This window comes from Oncorhynchus mykiss, chromosome 27 (genome assembly GCF_013265735.2).
Source record: "Oncorhynchus mykiss isolate Arlee chromosome 27, USDA_OmykA_1.1, whole genome shotgun sequence".
Taxonomy (NCBI): domain Eukaryota; kingdom Metazoa; phylum Chordata; class Actinopteri; order Salmoniformes; family Salmonidae; genus Oncorhynchus; species Oncorhynchus mykiss.
The window spans coordinates 10,360,069-10,374,471 of NC_048591.1; the positions used below are offsets into that span (position 1 = coordinate 10,360,069).

A 14,403-nucleotide genomic window follows, 5' to 3' on the forward strand; every position below is an offset into this window, starting at 1 on the left:
TCAGTTCCTATGCTTCCTGGCTGATGTTTTGGTCACTTTTGAATGCTGGCGGTGCTTTCACTCTAGTGGTAGCATGAGACGGAGTCTACAACCCACATAAGTGGCTCAGGTAGTGCAGCTCAGCCAGGATGGCACATCAATGCGAGCTGTGGCAAGAAGGCTTGCTGTGTCTGTCAGCGTAGTGTCCAGAGCATGGAGGCGCTACCAGGAGACAGGCCAGTACATCAGAACGTAGGAGGGCAACAACCCAGCAGCAGGACCGCTACCTCCGCCTTTGTGCAGAGAGGAGCAGGAGGAGCACTGCTAGAGCCCTGCAAAATTACCTCCAGCAGGCAACAAATGTGCATGTGTCTGCTCAAACGGTCAGAAACAGACTCCATGAGGGTGGTATAAGGGCCCGACGTCCACAGCACAACACCGTGCAGGACGTTTGGCATTTGCCAGTGAACACCAAGATTGGCAAATTCGCCACTGGCGCCCTGTGCTCTTCACAGATGAAAGCAGGTTCACACTGAGCACATGTGACAGTCTGGAGACGCCGTGGAGAACATTCTGCTGCCTGCAACATTCTCCAGCATGACCAGTTTGGCGGTGGGTCAGTCATGGTGTGGCATTTCTTTGGGGGGCCGCACAGCCCTCCATGTGCTCGCCAGAGGTAGCCTGACTGCCATTAGGTACCGAGATGAGATCCTCAGACCCCTTGTGAGACCATATGCTGGTGCGGTTGGCCCTGGGTTCCTCCTAATGCAAGACAATGCTAGACCTCACGTGGCTGGAGTGTCAGCAGTTCCTGCAAGAGGAAGGCATTGATGCTATGGACTGGCCCGCCCGTTCCCCAGACCTGAATCCAATTGAGCACATCTGGGACATCATGTCTCGCTCCATCCACCAACAGACTGTCCAGGAGTTGGCGGATGCTTTAGTCCAGGTCTGGGAGGAGATCCCTCAGGAGACCATCCACCACCTCATCAGGAGCATGCCCAGGCGTTGTAGGGAGGTCATACAGGCACGTGGAGGCCACACACACTACTGAGCCTCATTTTGACTCATTTTGATCTCATTTTGACTTGGACATTACATCAAAGTTGGATCAGCCTGTAGTGTGGTTTTCCACTTTAATTTTGAGTGTGACTCCAAATCCAGGCCTCCATGGGTTGATGAATTTGATTTCCATTGATCATTTTTGTGATTTTGTTGTCAGCACATTCAACTATGTAAAGAAAAAAGTATTTAATAAGAATATTTCATTCATTCAGATCTAGGATGTGTTATTTTAGTGTTCCCTTTATTTTTTTGAGCAGTGTATATAGTATACAGGACTCAGTGGTGGGGAAAAAGTAATGGAAAATGACTCAAGTGAAAGTAAGTCACCCAGTAAAAGACTACTGTAGTAAAAGTATTTGGTTTTTAATATATGTAACTATCAACAGGGATGACCAGGGATGTTAACTTGATAAGTGTGTGAATTGGACCATTTTCCAATTCTGTTCTGCTAAGCATTCAAAATGTAACGAGTACTTTTGGGTGTCAGGGAAAATGTATGGAGTTAAAAGGTACAATATTTTCTTTAGGAATGTATTGAAGTAAAAGTTGTCAAAAATATAAATTGTAAATTACAGATACCACAAACATCTACTTGAGTAGTATTTCAAAGTATTTTACTTAAGTACTTTACACCACACACAATGAAAGAGGCGAACTTCACTATATGTTGTATATGCACGCATGTGGGGGGAGGATGGTCAGTTGAATTATATTTTATAACTCGTCAAGTCCAAGATAACCTAATCTAATACTTGCAGTCATCAAGATAACTTTGTCTTCAGAACATCACAATAAAATGTGTATAATCTTATGTCTAATGTTCACATGGCTTTTTTCTCTCTCTCGCTCTCTCTCTCTCTCTCTGTCTCTCTGTCTCGCTCTCTCTGTGTGTAGGAGCTGTTAAACATTATTGCCAGCGTCCTTCACTTGGGGAACATTCAGTATGGAGGAGAGGACAGCGGCAATGCCTACATCACTACAGACACACAGATCAAATACCTGGCGAGGGTATGACCTCTTCCTCCTGACCACAGTGTACCCATGGGGACACTACTCCTGCTGCACTGTCAGTCATGTACCCTGTCGATACTCATGTACCCTGTCGATACTCATGTACCCTGTCGATACTCGTAACACATTACTGTCTTAACTCGATAGTATCACCGTTCATTGGCTCAGTAGGATAAATAACATTGATACTGGTGTTGAAAGAATGAGTTTGGAGGTGTGTTCAAGTTTTGGCTGTCGACCTTGCAGTTACTAGGAGTGGATGGTTTGGTCCTGAAAGAAGCGCTAACACACAAAAAGATCATCGCCAAAGGGGAAGAGGTAGGCTGGAACCTTCTATGAGAACGTTCCCACGTTCTATATTCAACATATAACAGTCCCTCGGTACCTCGGCAAGTGAAGAATTGTAGAATAACTGTTTCCATTCTTCTCTGTGTGTGTGTTGTCCTCCAGCTGAAGAGCCCTCTGAACCTGGAGCAGGCGTCGTCGGCCCGGGACGCCCTGTCTAAGGCCGTGTACGGCCGCACCTTCACCTGGCTCGTCAACAAGATTAACGTCTCCCTGGCTTACAAGGTAACACCACACACCCCTAACTAACTTAACACCCCGTTAACGCTCCGCTTACCGATGATCCCTATATCTACCCCATTCTTCTGCCCCTCCTGTCAGCCTGCGCTTTTGACCTCAGCTGGCCGTTTACACCACAGTGGTAGTAGGACTCCCCCTTGTGGATGTGTTGTAATACTACATGTTGGACAGAGCAGTATTGTTCGTTTGACAGCAATGCGTTTCTGTGCAGACGGTTGTCTGATAGGGGTTAGGTTATTGCATGTTTGAGCTGTGAGATGGTGTCGCCGTCGGGCGTCTGGACCATGTCTGCTGTGAGTTCATTGTTACACGGTGCTTCGTTAGGTGTGTATATGTGTTAACAAATAACTAACTGCTCATTTACACTTAGTCTGTTGGCTGTACACGGTTTAGAAACAGTTTATGAATGCTTCTTCACGGAGGCTGTTGTGAGGAGTTAACCTTTCTTTGTCTTCTAGGACGAGACGTATAAGAATGCTTCTGTCATTGGTCTCCTGGATATCTATGGTTTTGAAGTCTTCCAGCACAACAGGTACCAGAGGAATATATATATATATATATATAACTAATTTTCCCATAATCCTGTGCATCTTTGGCAGCGCTTACCATTTACTGTCATTACGATTCGGCATTACGATTCGGTGTATATTAATGTCAACTTTGCGTTTGAATATCATTGTCACGTGAAAAGATCATCTGTAATCGTGTGTGTGTGTTGCAGTTTTGAGCAGTTCTGCATTAACTACTGCAACGAGAAGCTGCAGCAGCTCTTCATCGAGCTCACCCTCAAGTCCGAGCAGGATGAGTACGAAGCCGAGGGGATCACGGTGAGACTGCTCTCTCTCTTTGTTTTGTCAGTCCATCTTCTCCTTCTCCATCCCCTCGTCACTCTGCCTCCCCTCTCAGCCCTCTGCCCCGATGCTTCTATCCATCTTGGAGGGACCTTACCCTCCCTCTACTGCTCTCCTCCATTTCTCTAGCTTTTCTTCTCGCTCTCTCTTCCCACTTCTCCCTCTTTTCATTCTCCCCACCTCTCTCTTTCTTCTCTGTCCGGTCCTCTCCTTCTACCTTCTCCCCGTCGGCTCTGCGTGACTGTCGACACGGTGATTGGTGGCCCCGCTCCACTACGATTCAGGGCCCATATTGGCGAAGAATCTCAGAACAGGAGTGCTGCTGATCTAGGATCAGTTTTGGCTTGTAGATCGTAATGACTGAGATTTATATGAAAAGGGTGAACCTGATCATACGTCAGCACTCTTACTCTGAGCCGCCTTGTGAATACGGGCCCATGAGGGAGAGGAGTGCAGAGGGCCGTGGGAGAGAGATTCGTGTCCAGTTAGACACCCGTCAAAGGGGACGTTGTTGTACAACGTGGGCTGTGTTCTGTGGTGTTTGTGGTAATAATGTGGCGGTAAACTGTGTGTGTGTGTGTGTGTGTGTGTGTGTGTGTGTGTGTGTGCGGCAGCAACCATCAATAAAGGTTTGATTGACAATGTGCATAAAGTGTGGGTTCAGAATGTTCTTGTCCCGGATTCTCAGCATTCTGTGAATGTTTTCTTTTACAACCGTTAACATGTAGGACTGTTCCGTCTTCTAAACAAGCGATTTTTAGATGCCGTTGTGTTCCTTGCTGTCTCACAGTGGGAGCCTGTGCAGTACTTCAACAACAAGATCATCTGTGATCTGGTGGAGGAGAAGTTCAAAGGCATCATCTCCATTCTGGTGAGAATCTGTTTCAGTCTTTAATTTAACCCTGAGCTTTTCAAGTTGACCTTTTCACCTTTCTCTCTCTTGGGCCCCTCTCCATCTGGTATATCCTACTGTCACAGTCAACTGTCCATCTAATGTATTTTTTCGCTTTCATTCTTTCTCGCTCTCCCCTCTGTCTGTCCCTCTGTCTCTGTCTCTCTGTCTGTCCGTCCCTCTGTCTCTGTCTGTCCGTCCCTCTGTCTCTGTCCGTCCCTCTGTCTCTGTCTGTCCGTCCCTCTGTCCGTCCCTCTGTCCGTCCCTCTGTCCGTCCCTCTGTCCGTCCCTCTGTCCGTCCCTCTGTCCGTCCCTCTGTCCGTGTCTCTGTCCGTCCCTCTGTCCGTGTCTCTGTCCGTGTCTCTGTCCGTGTCTCTGTCCGTGTCTCTGTCCGTGTCTCTGTCCGTGTCTCTGTCCGTGTCTCTGTCCGTGTCTCTGTCCGTGTCTCTGTCCGTGTCTCTGTCCGTGTCTCTGTCCGTGTCTCTGTCCGTGTCTCTGTCTGTGTCTCTCTCTCTCTCTGTGTGTGTCTCTCTCTCTCTCTGTGTGTGTCTCTCTCTCTCTCTGTGTGTGTCTCTCTCTCTCTCTGTGTGTGTCTCTCTCTCTCTGTGTGTGTCTCTCTCTCTCTGTGTGTCTCGTGTCTCTCTCTCTCTCTGTGTGTCTCTCTCTCTCTCTGTGTGTCTCTCTCTCTCTCTGTGTCTGTGTCTCTCTGTGTGTCTGTGTCTGTGTCTCTCTGTGTGTCTGTCAGGATGAGGAGTGCCTGAGGCCAGGTGACGCCAGTGACATCACCTTCCTGGAGAAGTTGGAGAATACTGTGGGAGGCCACGCCCACTTGACGACGTGAGTCTAGGCACATACAAACGCACACACCCAAACCTCCCTCTGCTATCCTAGCAACAGAAGTTGTCGTGAGACCTGGCTGTAAAAAATGCTCATGGAACAAAATGCATGGAAAACTCCACCCAACTTTCAAAATACAGAAGTCATCCCTGCATCATAAGGGAATAATTTCTCTGTTGAATGTAGAATCTTGAAGACTTGATTGGTGACAAGCAAAACATTTTGGGACTATGTCAACAATTTACTAATGAAACCAATGGAGTTTTCCTTTTAAGCTGTCAACTGCGTTTACTTTCAGCAAACTTAACATGTGGACATATTTGTATGAACATAGCAAGATTCAACAACTGAGACATAAACTGAACAAGTTCCACACATGTGACTAACAGAAATGGAATAATGTGTCCCTGAACAAAGGGGGGGAGGGTCAAAATCATAAGTAACAGTCAGTATCTGGTGTGGCCACCAGCTGCATTAAGTACTGCAGTGCATCTCCTCCTCATGGACTGCACCAGATTTTCCAGTTCTGTGAGATGTTACCCCACTCTTCCACCAAGGCACCTGCAAGGTCCCGGACATTTCTGGGGGGAATGCTTTGGAAATCACGCACAGAACGAGCAGTATGGCTGGTGGCATTGTCATGCTGGAGAGTCATGTCAGGATAAGCCTGCAGGAAGGGCACCACATGAGGGAGGAGGATGTCTTCCCTGTAACACACATCATTGAGATTGCCTGCAATGGCAACAAGCTCACACACTGCCCCAGACCATGACGGACACTCCACCTCCAAATCCATCCCGCGACAGAGTACAGTCCTCGGTGTAACGCTCATTCCTTTGATGATAAACGCGACGGTGGGTTTGTGTCCATAGGAGACGTTGTTGCCGGTGATGTCTGGTGAGGACCTGCCTTACAACAGGCCTACACAAGCCCTCATTCCAGCCTAACTCAGCCTATTGCGGACAGTCTGAGCACTGATGCAGGGATTGTGCGTTCCTGATGTAACTCGAGCAGTTGCCATCCTGTACCTGTCTGGCAGGTGTGATGTTCGGATGTACCGATCCTGTGCAGGTGTTGTCACACGTGGTCTGCCACTGCGAGGATGATCAGCTTTCCGTCCTGTCTCCCTGTAGCGCTGTCTTAGGCGTCTCACAGCACGGACATTGCAATTTATTGCCTTGGCCACATCTGCAGTCCTCATGCCTCCTTGCAGCATGCCTAAGTCACGTTCACGCAGATGAGCAGGGACCCTGAGCATCTTTATTTTGGTGTTTTTCAGAGTCAGTAGAAAGGCCTCTTTAGTGTCCTAAGTTTTCATAACTGTGACCTTAATTGCCTACCGTCTGTAAGCTGTTAGTGTCTTAATGACCGTTCCACAGGTGCATGTTCATTAATTGTTTATGGTTCATTGAACAAGCATAGGAATCAGTGTTTAAACCCTTTACAATGAAGATCTATGAATGACCTTTGAAAGACAGGGTCCTGAAAAGGGGACGTTTCTTTTTTTTGCTGAGTTTAAATTGTGTTTGTTAGGTACCAAATGGAAGAAAACAGACAAACAGGGAGGGTTTACCTGAACGTGTTCAATAAGAAAAGCTTGTTTTGGTTTTCCATTGCATAATGTTTTGCTATGGTGTGCCCTAATAATTTGTCACTTAATGTTTGTGTGATCCTCGTAGTCACAAGCTGACCGATGGAAAGACCCGGAAGGTGATGGGCCGAGAGGAGTTCAGACTGCTGCACTACGCTGGCGAGGTCAACTACAACGTCAACGGTGTGTGTGTGTGTGTGTGTGTGTGTGTGAATGGAGCAGCAGGACGCGAGAGTAAGATGATCAGAGGGAGAGGAAGGATGTCCTGTGCTCAGGTCTTTACGTTTGTCCTGGGAAGCTCCTGTACTTCTTGTAGTGGTCTGTTTACTGTGTGTGTAATTACATTCATCCCCAAACCATATTGGGAGTGCATGTTCTCTTACTATCTCTCTTCCCTCCTTTAGGCTTTCTGGACAAGAACAATGACCTCCTCTTCAGGAACTTGAAAGAGGTGAGAGAGAGAGAGTTCAGGACAATGGGGAAATGATTTAGATAAGAGATGGATGATATAATTGGAAACTAGACTAGACTCTAAGATTATGTTGTGTCACTGTGGTAGACTCTGTCTATCGGTCTCTCTTCGTGTGTGTGTGTGTGAGTTTGAAGAGCAGTGTGGTAGTTCTAGTCGTAGTGAGTTGTACTCATTCTCTATGTGTTGTCCATCCACAGGTCATGTGTATGTCTGATAATAAGATTCTGACCCAGTGCTTTGACCGGGCGGAGCTGAAGGACAGTAGGAGACCTGAGACGGTGAGAACAGCCGTCCCTATAGTACCACTCAGAGGGCAAAGGTCACACAATGTATACCGATACACAGACCCATATACAGTGGGGCAAAAAAGTATTTAGTCAGCCACCAATTGTGCAAGTTCTCCCACTTAAAAAGATGAGAGAGGCCTGTAATTTTCATCATAGGTACACTTCAACTATGACAGACAAAATGAGAGAAAAAAAATCCAGAAAATCACATTGTAGGATTTTTAATGAATTTATTTGCAAATTATGGTGGAAAATAAGTATTTGGTCAATAACAAAAGTTTATCTCAATACTTTGTTATATACCCTTTGTTGGCAATGACAGAGGTCAAACGTTTTCTGTAAGTCTTCACAAGGTTTTCACACACTGTTGCTGGTTTTTTGGCCCATTCCTCCATGCAGATCTCCTCTAGAGCAGTGATGTTTTGGGGCTGTTGCTGGGCAACACAGACTTTCAACTCCCTCCAAAGATTTTCTATGGGGTTGAGATCTGGAGACTGGCTAGGCCACTCCAGGACCTTGAAATGCTTCTTATGAAGCCACTCCTTCGTTGCCCAGGCGGTGTGTTTGGGATCATTGTCATGCTGAAAGACCCAGCCACGTTTCATCTTCAATGCCCTTGCTGATGGAAGGAGGTTTTCACTCAAAATCTCACAATACATGGCCCCATTCATTCTTTCCTTTACATGGATCAGTCGTCCTGGTCCCTTTGCAGAAAAACAGCCCCAAAGCATGATGTTTCCACCCCCATGCTTCACAGTAGGTATGGTGTTCTTTGGATGCAACTCAGCATTCTTTGTCCTCCAAACACGATGAGTTGAGTTTTTACCAATAAGTTCTAATTTGGTTTCATCTGACCATATGACATTCTCCCAATCTTCTTCTGGATCATCCAAATGCTCTCTAGCAAACTTCAGACGGGCCTGGACATGCACTGGCTTAAGCAGGGGGACACGTCTGGCACTGCAGGATTTGAGTCCCTGGCGGCATAGTGTGTTACTGATGGTAGGCTTTGTTACTTTGGTCCCAGCTCTCTGCAGGTCATTCACTAGGTCCCCCCGTGTGGTTCTGGGATTTTTCCTCACCGTTCTTGTGATCATTTTGACCCCACGGGCTGAGATCTTGTGTGGAACCCCAGATCGAGGGAGATTATCAGTGGTCTTGTATTCCATTTCCTAATAATTGCTCCCACAGTTGATTTCTTCAAACCAAGCTGCTTACCTATTGCAGATTCAGTCTTCCTAGCTTGGTGCAGGTATACAATTTTGTTTCTGGTGTCCTTTGACAGCTCTTTGGTCTTGGCCATAGTGGAGTTTGGAGTGTGACTGTTTGAGGTTGTGGACAGGTGTCTTTTTTATACTGATAACAAGTTCAAACAGGTGCCATTAATACAGGTCTTAAAGAAGAAGTTACAGGTCTGTGAGAGCCAGTAATCTTGCTTGTTTGTAGGTGACCAAATGCTTATTTTCCACCATAATTTGCAAATAAATTCATTCAAAATCCTACAATGTGATTTTCTGGAATTTTTTTTCTCATTTTGTCTGTCATAGTTGAAGTGTACCTATGATGAAAATTACAGGCCTCATCTTTTTAAGTGGGAGAACTTGCACAATTGGTGGCTGACTAAATACTTTTTTGCCCCACTGTATACATGTCCTGTCTCATACACACTTACAAACAGCCACTTGTTTATGCTCTGTGGATCTTCCTCCCTCCACACTGAAGGGTCGAGTGAGTGACAGGGGTATCTCTGCTCCCCGCTCACACACTCAGGAATGCCCTGACACTCGGTTGCCCTCCCCTCGAGGGTGTCGACTCCGTTGACTGTTTGTGTGCATTGTTGACGACGCATTCTCTCTCTCTCTCTCTCTCTCTCTCGCTGGCCCTGCCCCCAAACCCTGTCACTGCCTGGGGCAATGTGACCTGCACACTGGGACCAGTGTTCTGTCCGGTCTCTGCCTCAGTCTGGCCAGCAGCCGTCCTCCCTGCTCCTCTACATCCCTCGCTCGGTGCTCACTCTTTCTTCTCTCCCTCTGTCTCTGCCTCCAGGCAGCGACCCAGTTCAAGACCAGCCTGGCCAAGTTAATGGAGATCCTGATGTCCAAGGAGCCGTCGTACGTGCGCTGCATCAAGCCCAACGATGCCAAGCAAGCAGGTAGGATGGAACTGATGCCTTGCTCATACCGTGCTGTCAACGAGGTGGCAGGGTAGCCTAGTGGTTAGGGCGTTGCACTAGTAACCGGAAGGTTGCAAGTTCAAACCCCCGAGCTGACAAGGCACAAATCTGTCATTCTGCCCCTGAACAGGCAGGCAGGCAGTTCCTAGGCTGTCATTGAAAATAATAATTTGTTCTTAACTGACTTGCCTAGTTAAATAAAGGTCAAATAAAAAGGTACTACCACCACCAATCAAAAAAGCTCATTTTCGTTTGCTGTCGAACAACATATTGAAACATTTAATATAATGATTTTTCCCCCTTTTTTCGGCATGTAAAATGCTTCAACTTAAACAACTAAAACCAGATATAAAGTATGTAGAAAATGATGTAGCCATATATTTTTTTTTAAATAAGATCATCTCTGAGAACTAACAATCAACTAGACAGTCGGAGAATCAAAAATTCTAAAAATGTTGATTTTATTATTTTTAAGTACAGTTGAAGTTGGAAGTTTACATACACCTTAGCCAACTACATTTGAAGTCAGTTTTTAAATTCCCTGCCTTCGGTCAGTTAGGATCACCAATTTATTTCAAGAATGTGAATATTCAGAATAATAGTAGAGAGAATGATTTCTTTCATCACATTCCCAGTGGGTCAGAAGTTTACATACAACCAATGATTATTTGGTAGCATTGCCTTTTTAAATTGTGGTCAAATGTTTCGGATAGCCTTCCACAAGCTTCCCACAATAAATTCCTCCTAGCAGAGCTGGTGTAACTGAGTCAGGTTTGTAGGCCTCCTTGCTCGCACACACTTTTTCTGTTCTGCCCACAAATTTTCTATATGATTGTGGTCAGGGCTTTGTGACGGACACTCCAATACCTTGACTTTGTTGTCCTTAAGCCACAACTCTGGAAGTCTTGGGGTCATTGTCCATTTGGAAGACCCATTTGCGACCAAGCTTTAACTTCCTGACTGATGTCTTGAGATTGCTTCAATATATCCACATAATTTTCCTACCTCATGATGCCATCTATTTTGTGAAGTGCACCAGTCCCTCCTGCAGCAACGAACCCCAACAACATGATGCTACCACCCCCTGTGCTTCACGGTTGGGATGGTGTTCTTCGGCTTGCAAGCCACCCCCTCTTTCCTCCAAACATACGGATGGATGGTCATTATGGCCAAACATTTTTGTTTAGTCTATTTTTGTTTCATCAGACCAGAGGACATTTCTCCAAAAAGTACGAACTTTGTCCCCATGTGCAGTTGCAAACTGTAGTCTGGCTTTTTTATGACAGTTTTGGAGCAGTGGCTTCTTCCTTGCTGAGCGGCATTTCAGGTTATGTCGATAGAGGACCTGTTTTACTGTGGATATAGATAATTTTGTACCTGTTTCCTCCAGTATCTTCACAAGGTCCTTTGCTGTTGTTCTGGGATTGATATGCACTTTTCGCACCAAAGTACATTCATCTCTAGGAGACACGTCCTTCCTGAGAGGTATGATGGCTGTGTGGTGTTTATACTTGCATACTATTGTTTGTACAGATGAACGTGGTACCTTCAGGCGTTTGGAAATTGCTCCCAAGGATGAACTAGACTTGTGGAGGTCTACAATTATTTTTCTGAGGTCTTGGCTGATTTCTTTTGATTTTCCCATGATGTCAAGCAAAGAGGCACTGAGTTTGAAGGTAGGCCTTGAAATACATCCACAGGTACACCTCCAATTGACTCAAATTATGTCAATTAGACTATCAGAAGCTTCTAAAGCCATGACATCATTTTCTGGAATCTTCCAAGCTGTTTAAAGACACAGTCAACTTAGTGTATGTAAACTTCTGACCCACTGGAATTGTGTTACAGTGATTATAAGTGAAATAATCTGTCTGTAAACAATTGTTGGAAAAGTTACTTCTGTCATGCACAAAGTAGATGTCCTAACCGACTTGCCAAAACTATAGGTTGTTAACAAATAATTTGTGGATTGTTTGAAAAACGACTTTTAATGACTTCAACCTAAGTGTATGTAAACCTCCGACTTCAACTGTAATTCAGATAGCATAAGAACACAGAAAAGGCCATGGCAGGAAATGTAGCTTTGAAACTGCAGTTCTTCTCTCAGTCCAATGTCAAAATGTATCGAATTGCAGGAAATGAGCTTTAAAACTGTGAAATGTCCTCTTAACCTGAGTGTGATAGCAGCGTTAACGGCTTTCTGTGTCGGTTCTATATCATTTTTTTCCTAACATCTTGTCTGTCTTGTGTCTACGATTCTTAAATCTGACCATGCGTTTTGATTGTGTTCAGTGACATCAATGGCAGCACTGTTCTTCACACTGTGTTTGTCAGTATATCGACCCTTTGTCAATAGATGGCCTCCTGTCTGTTTTTCTCCTCACTCCCACCTTCCTTTTTGTCCATTGTCTACTTTTCTGGGAATAAGTCGGATGAATTGTGTTTTATTTCTTTTATTTGCATAAGCATCACGCGCTACTGCTCCAGTATGCTAACAACTGTAACAACAAACCATTCAACAAACAAACAACGGAAAACGACAATAACAATGTATTGCAATCTCACCAGTTCTCACCAATCTCACCATGTACTACTGTAACTCAGGCTAATGTGGTTTCTCACCTCTCTCTCTCTCAGGACGGTTCGACGAGGTTCTCATCAGGCATCAGGTGAAGTACCTAGGTCTGATGGAGAACCTCCGCGTGAGGAGAGCTGGCTTTGCCTACCGCCGCCACTATGAGACCTTCCTCCAGAGGTGATTATGGCTCGGAGCTGGTCCTGCCTGGCTCGGAGCTGGTCCTGCCTGGCTCGGAGCTGGTCCTGCCTGGCTCGGAGCTGGTCCTGCCTGGCTCGGAGCTGGTCCTGCCTCTATCAGGCTTGAATGTCGTTCTCTGACATTATAGGTTTATTCAATGGCAGATTCATGACTTATGTTAGAAAATCAGTACACCTGCAAGTGACTAATCTCCACAACTGTTCAGTTAGTGATATAACCTAAATGTAATATTTTTCATATAATATACCAGTGTCTCTGTGTGTTGTTTTGTCCGTCCCTGGCAGGTATAAGTCCCTGTGCCCGGAGACCTGGCCTAGCTGGCAGGGCAAGCTGGCAGACGGAGTCTCCACACTGGTCAAACACCTGGGTTACAAACCTGAGGAGTACAAGCTGGGCAGGTGAGACCCTTATCCGGTGACAACAGTCAAGGCGGTACGCAAACACACACACACACACACACACACACACACACGTGTTAATTCTAGTGAACTACAGTACATGCATCTCCCATTTGTTTATCTACATCCCATCTCCCTAACGACTTCAGTGCCCACTTAGTGCTGATCTAATCCCATAACTGTGTCTACTCTCTGGGAAAGGCTTAAGTGACCAAAGTCAATTATTTCGTCAGGGCTGAACTAAATCCCCCCCATGGTGCTGAACACGCTCAGACTGCCCCTGTGTGTTGTATAAAGGCACACTGCCAGCTTAGTGGAGCTCCGTTTTCTTTCCAGATCCAAAATCTTCATCCGTTTTCCAAAGACTCTGTTCGCCACGGAGGACGCGCTAGAAACGAGGAAACACAGCCTTGGTGAGCGAGAGAGTCACGTATCACATGGTCTTACTTGACACCCATCACCTGCTGTCTGTCTGGACTGTCGTCTCTCTGCGACGATACAGTAAGTAGAGTATCTGAACACTCTGAACATCTTTTGTCTCTCTCTCTTCAGCCAACAAACTGCAGGCATCCTGGAAGGGCTACAGCCAGAAGACCAAATACCGCAAACTCAGATCATCAGGTAGGAGGGCTTCTCTTCTACCGTTCGTCTATAGACCCATGTGTCATCAAGCATATACTTCCTCTATATTCACCGTGCGTGTCTATTCGATTACGCTCGTCTTGTTCAGTTGGACGACGGATGTTGTATTAAGCGTCTCAGAGTAGGAGCGCTGACTTCGGATCAGTTTTGCGGTTGTTTTTTTCGATCGCAGGGAATAAGATTGCTTTTAACAGAATCAGCACTGCTTCTCTGAGACACTTGATACATACGGGCCTAGGTCTCGATTCTCTCTTCCAATGGATCTGGATGAACTTTGTTAAATAATAAGTAGGTTGGTAAATTGTGTGTCCCTTTCCAGCGGTGGTGGTCCAGGCGTGGTGGAAGGGCATCCTGGCCTGTAGGAGGGCACGGCGTAGAAGGGAGGCCGCCAACACCATCCGCAGGTGAGGCTCTTCTGGACATAAGATTTATTTAACTAGGATGGTGAGAGAAGGTTCATGAATATTCATTAGATTGCCCTTATTGTCAGTGGTGTAAAGTACTTAAGTAAAAAATACTTTTAAGTACTGAAGTTGTTTTTTTGGGGTGTCTGTACTCTACTTGACTCTTTATATTTTTGACAAGTTTTACTTATACTAAGCTTCATTCCTGAAGAAAATAATGTACTTTTTACTCCTTTCATTTTCCCGGACACCCAAAAGTACTCGTTAAATTTTGAATGCTTAGCAGGACAGGAAGATTGTCCCTGGTCATCCCTACTGCCTCTGATCTGGTAGACTCACTAAACACACATGCTTTGTTTGTAAATGATGTCTGAGTTGAACTAGACTTTTACTCAAGTAGTATTTTACTGGGTGACTTTTACTTGAGTCATTTTCACTGC

The 14,403-nt window shown here is 45.6% G+C and overlaps 1 protein-coding gene across 5 annotated transcripts in view; it reads left to right on the forward strand.

Moving 5' to 3' along the window:
- LOC110507521 (unconventional myosin-Ic) overlaps window positions 1–14,403 on the forward strand; it is a 78,849-nt gene that overhangs the window by 54,244 nt on the left and 10,202 nt on the right. For all 5 annotated transcript variants that reach the window (XM_036964721.1, XM_036964720.1, XM_036964724.1 and 2 more), the window contains exons 8-23: window positions 1,939–2,052; window positions 2,302–2,373; window positions 2,506–2,625; window positions 3,099–3,172; window positions 3,362–3,467; window positions 4,282–4,362; window positions 5,129–5,220; window positions 6,900–6,994; window positions 7,216–7,262; window positions 7,481–7,561; window positions 9,617–9,722; window positions 12,381–12,498; window positions 12,804–12,917; window positions 13,254–13,330; window positions 13,470–13,538; window positions 13,879–13,963. In XM_036964721.1, the coding sequence (XP_036820616.1) occupies window positions 1,939–2,052; window positions 2,302–2,373; window positions 2,506–2,625; window positions 3,099–3,172; window positions 3,362–3,467; window positions 4,282–4,362; window positions 5,129–5,220; window positions 6,900–6,994; window positions 7,216–7,262; window positions 7,481–7,561; window positions 9,617–9,722; window positions 12,381–12,498; window positions 12,804–12,917; window positions 13,254–13,330; window positions 13,470–13,538; window positions 13,879–13,963 (1,451 nt within the window). The remainder of the gene's footprint in view (window positions 1–1,938; window positions 2,053–2,301; window positions 2,374–2,505; window positions 2,626–3,098; window positions 3,173–3,361; window positions 3,468–4,281; window positions 4,363–5,128; window positions 5,221–6,899; window positions 6,995–7,215; window positions 7,263–7,480; window positions 7,562–9,616; window positions 9,723–12,380; window positions 12,499–12,803; window positions 12,918–13,253; window positions 13,331–13,469; window positions 13,539–13,878; window positions 13,964–14,403) is intronic.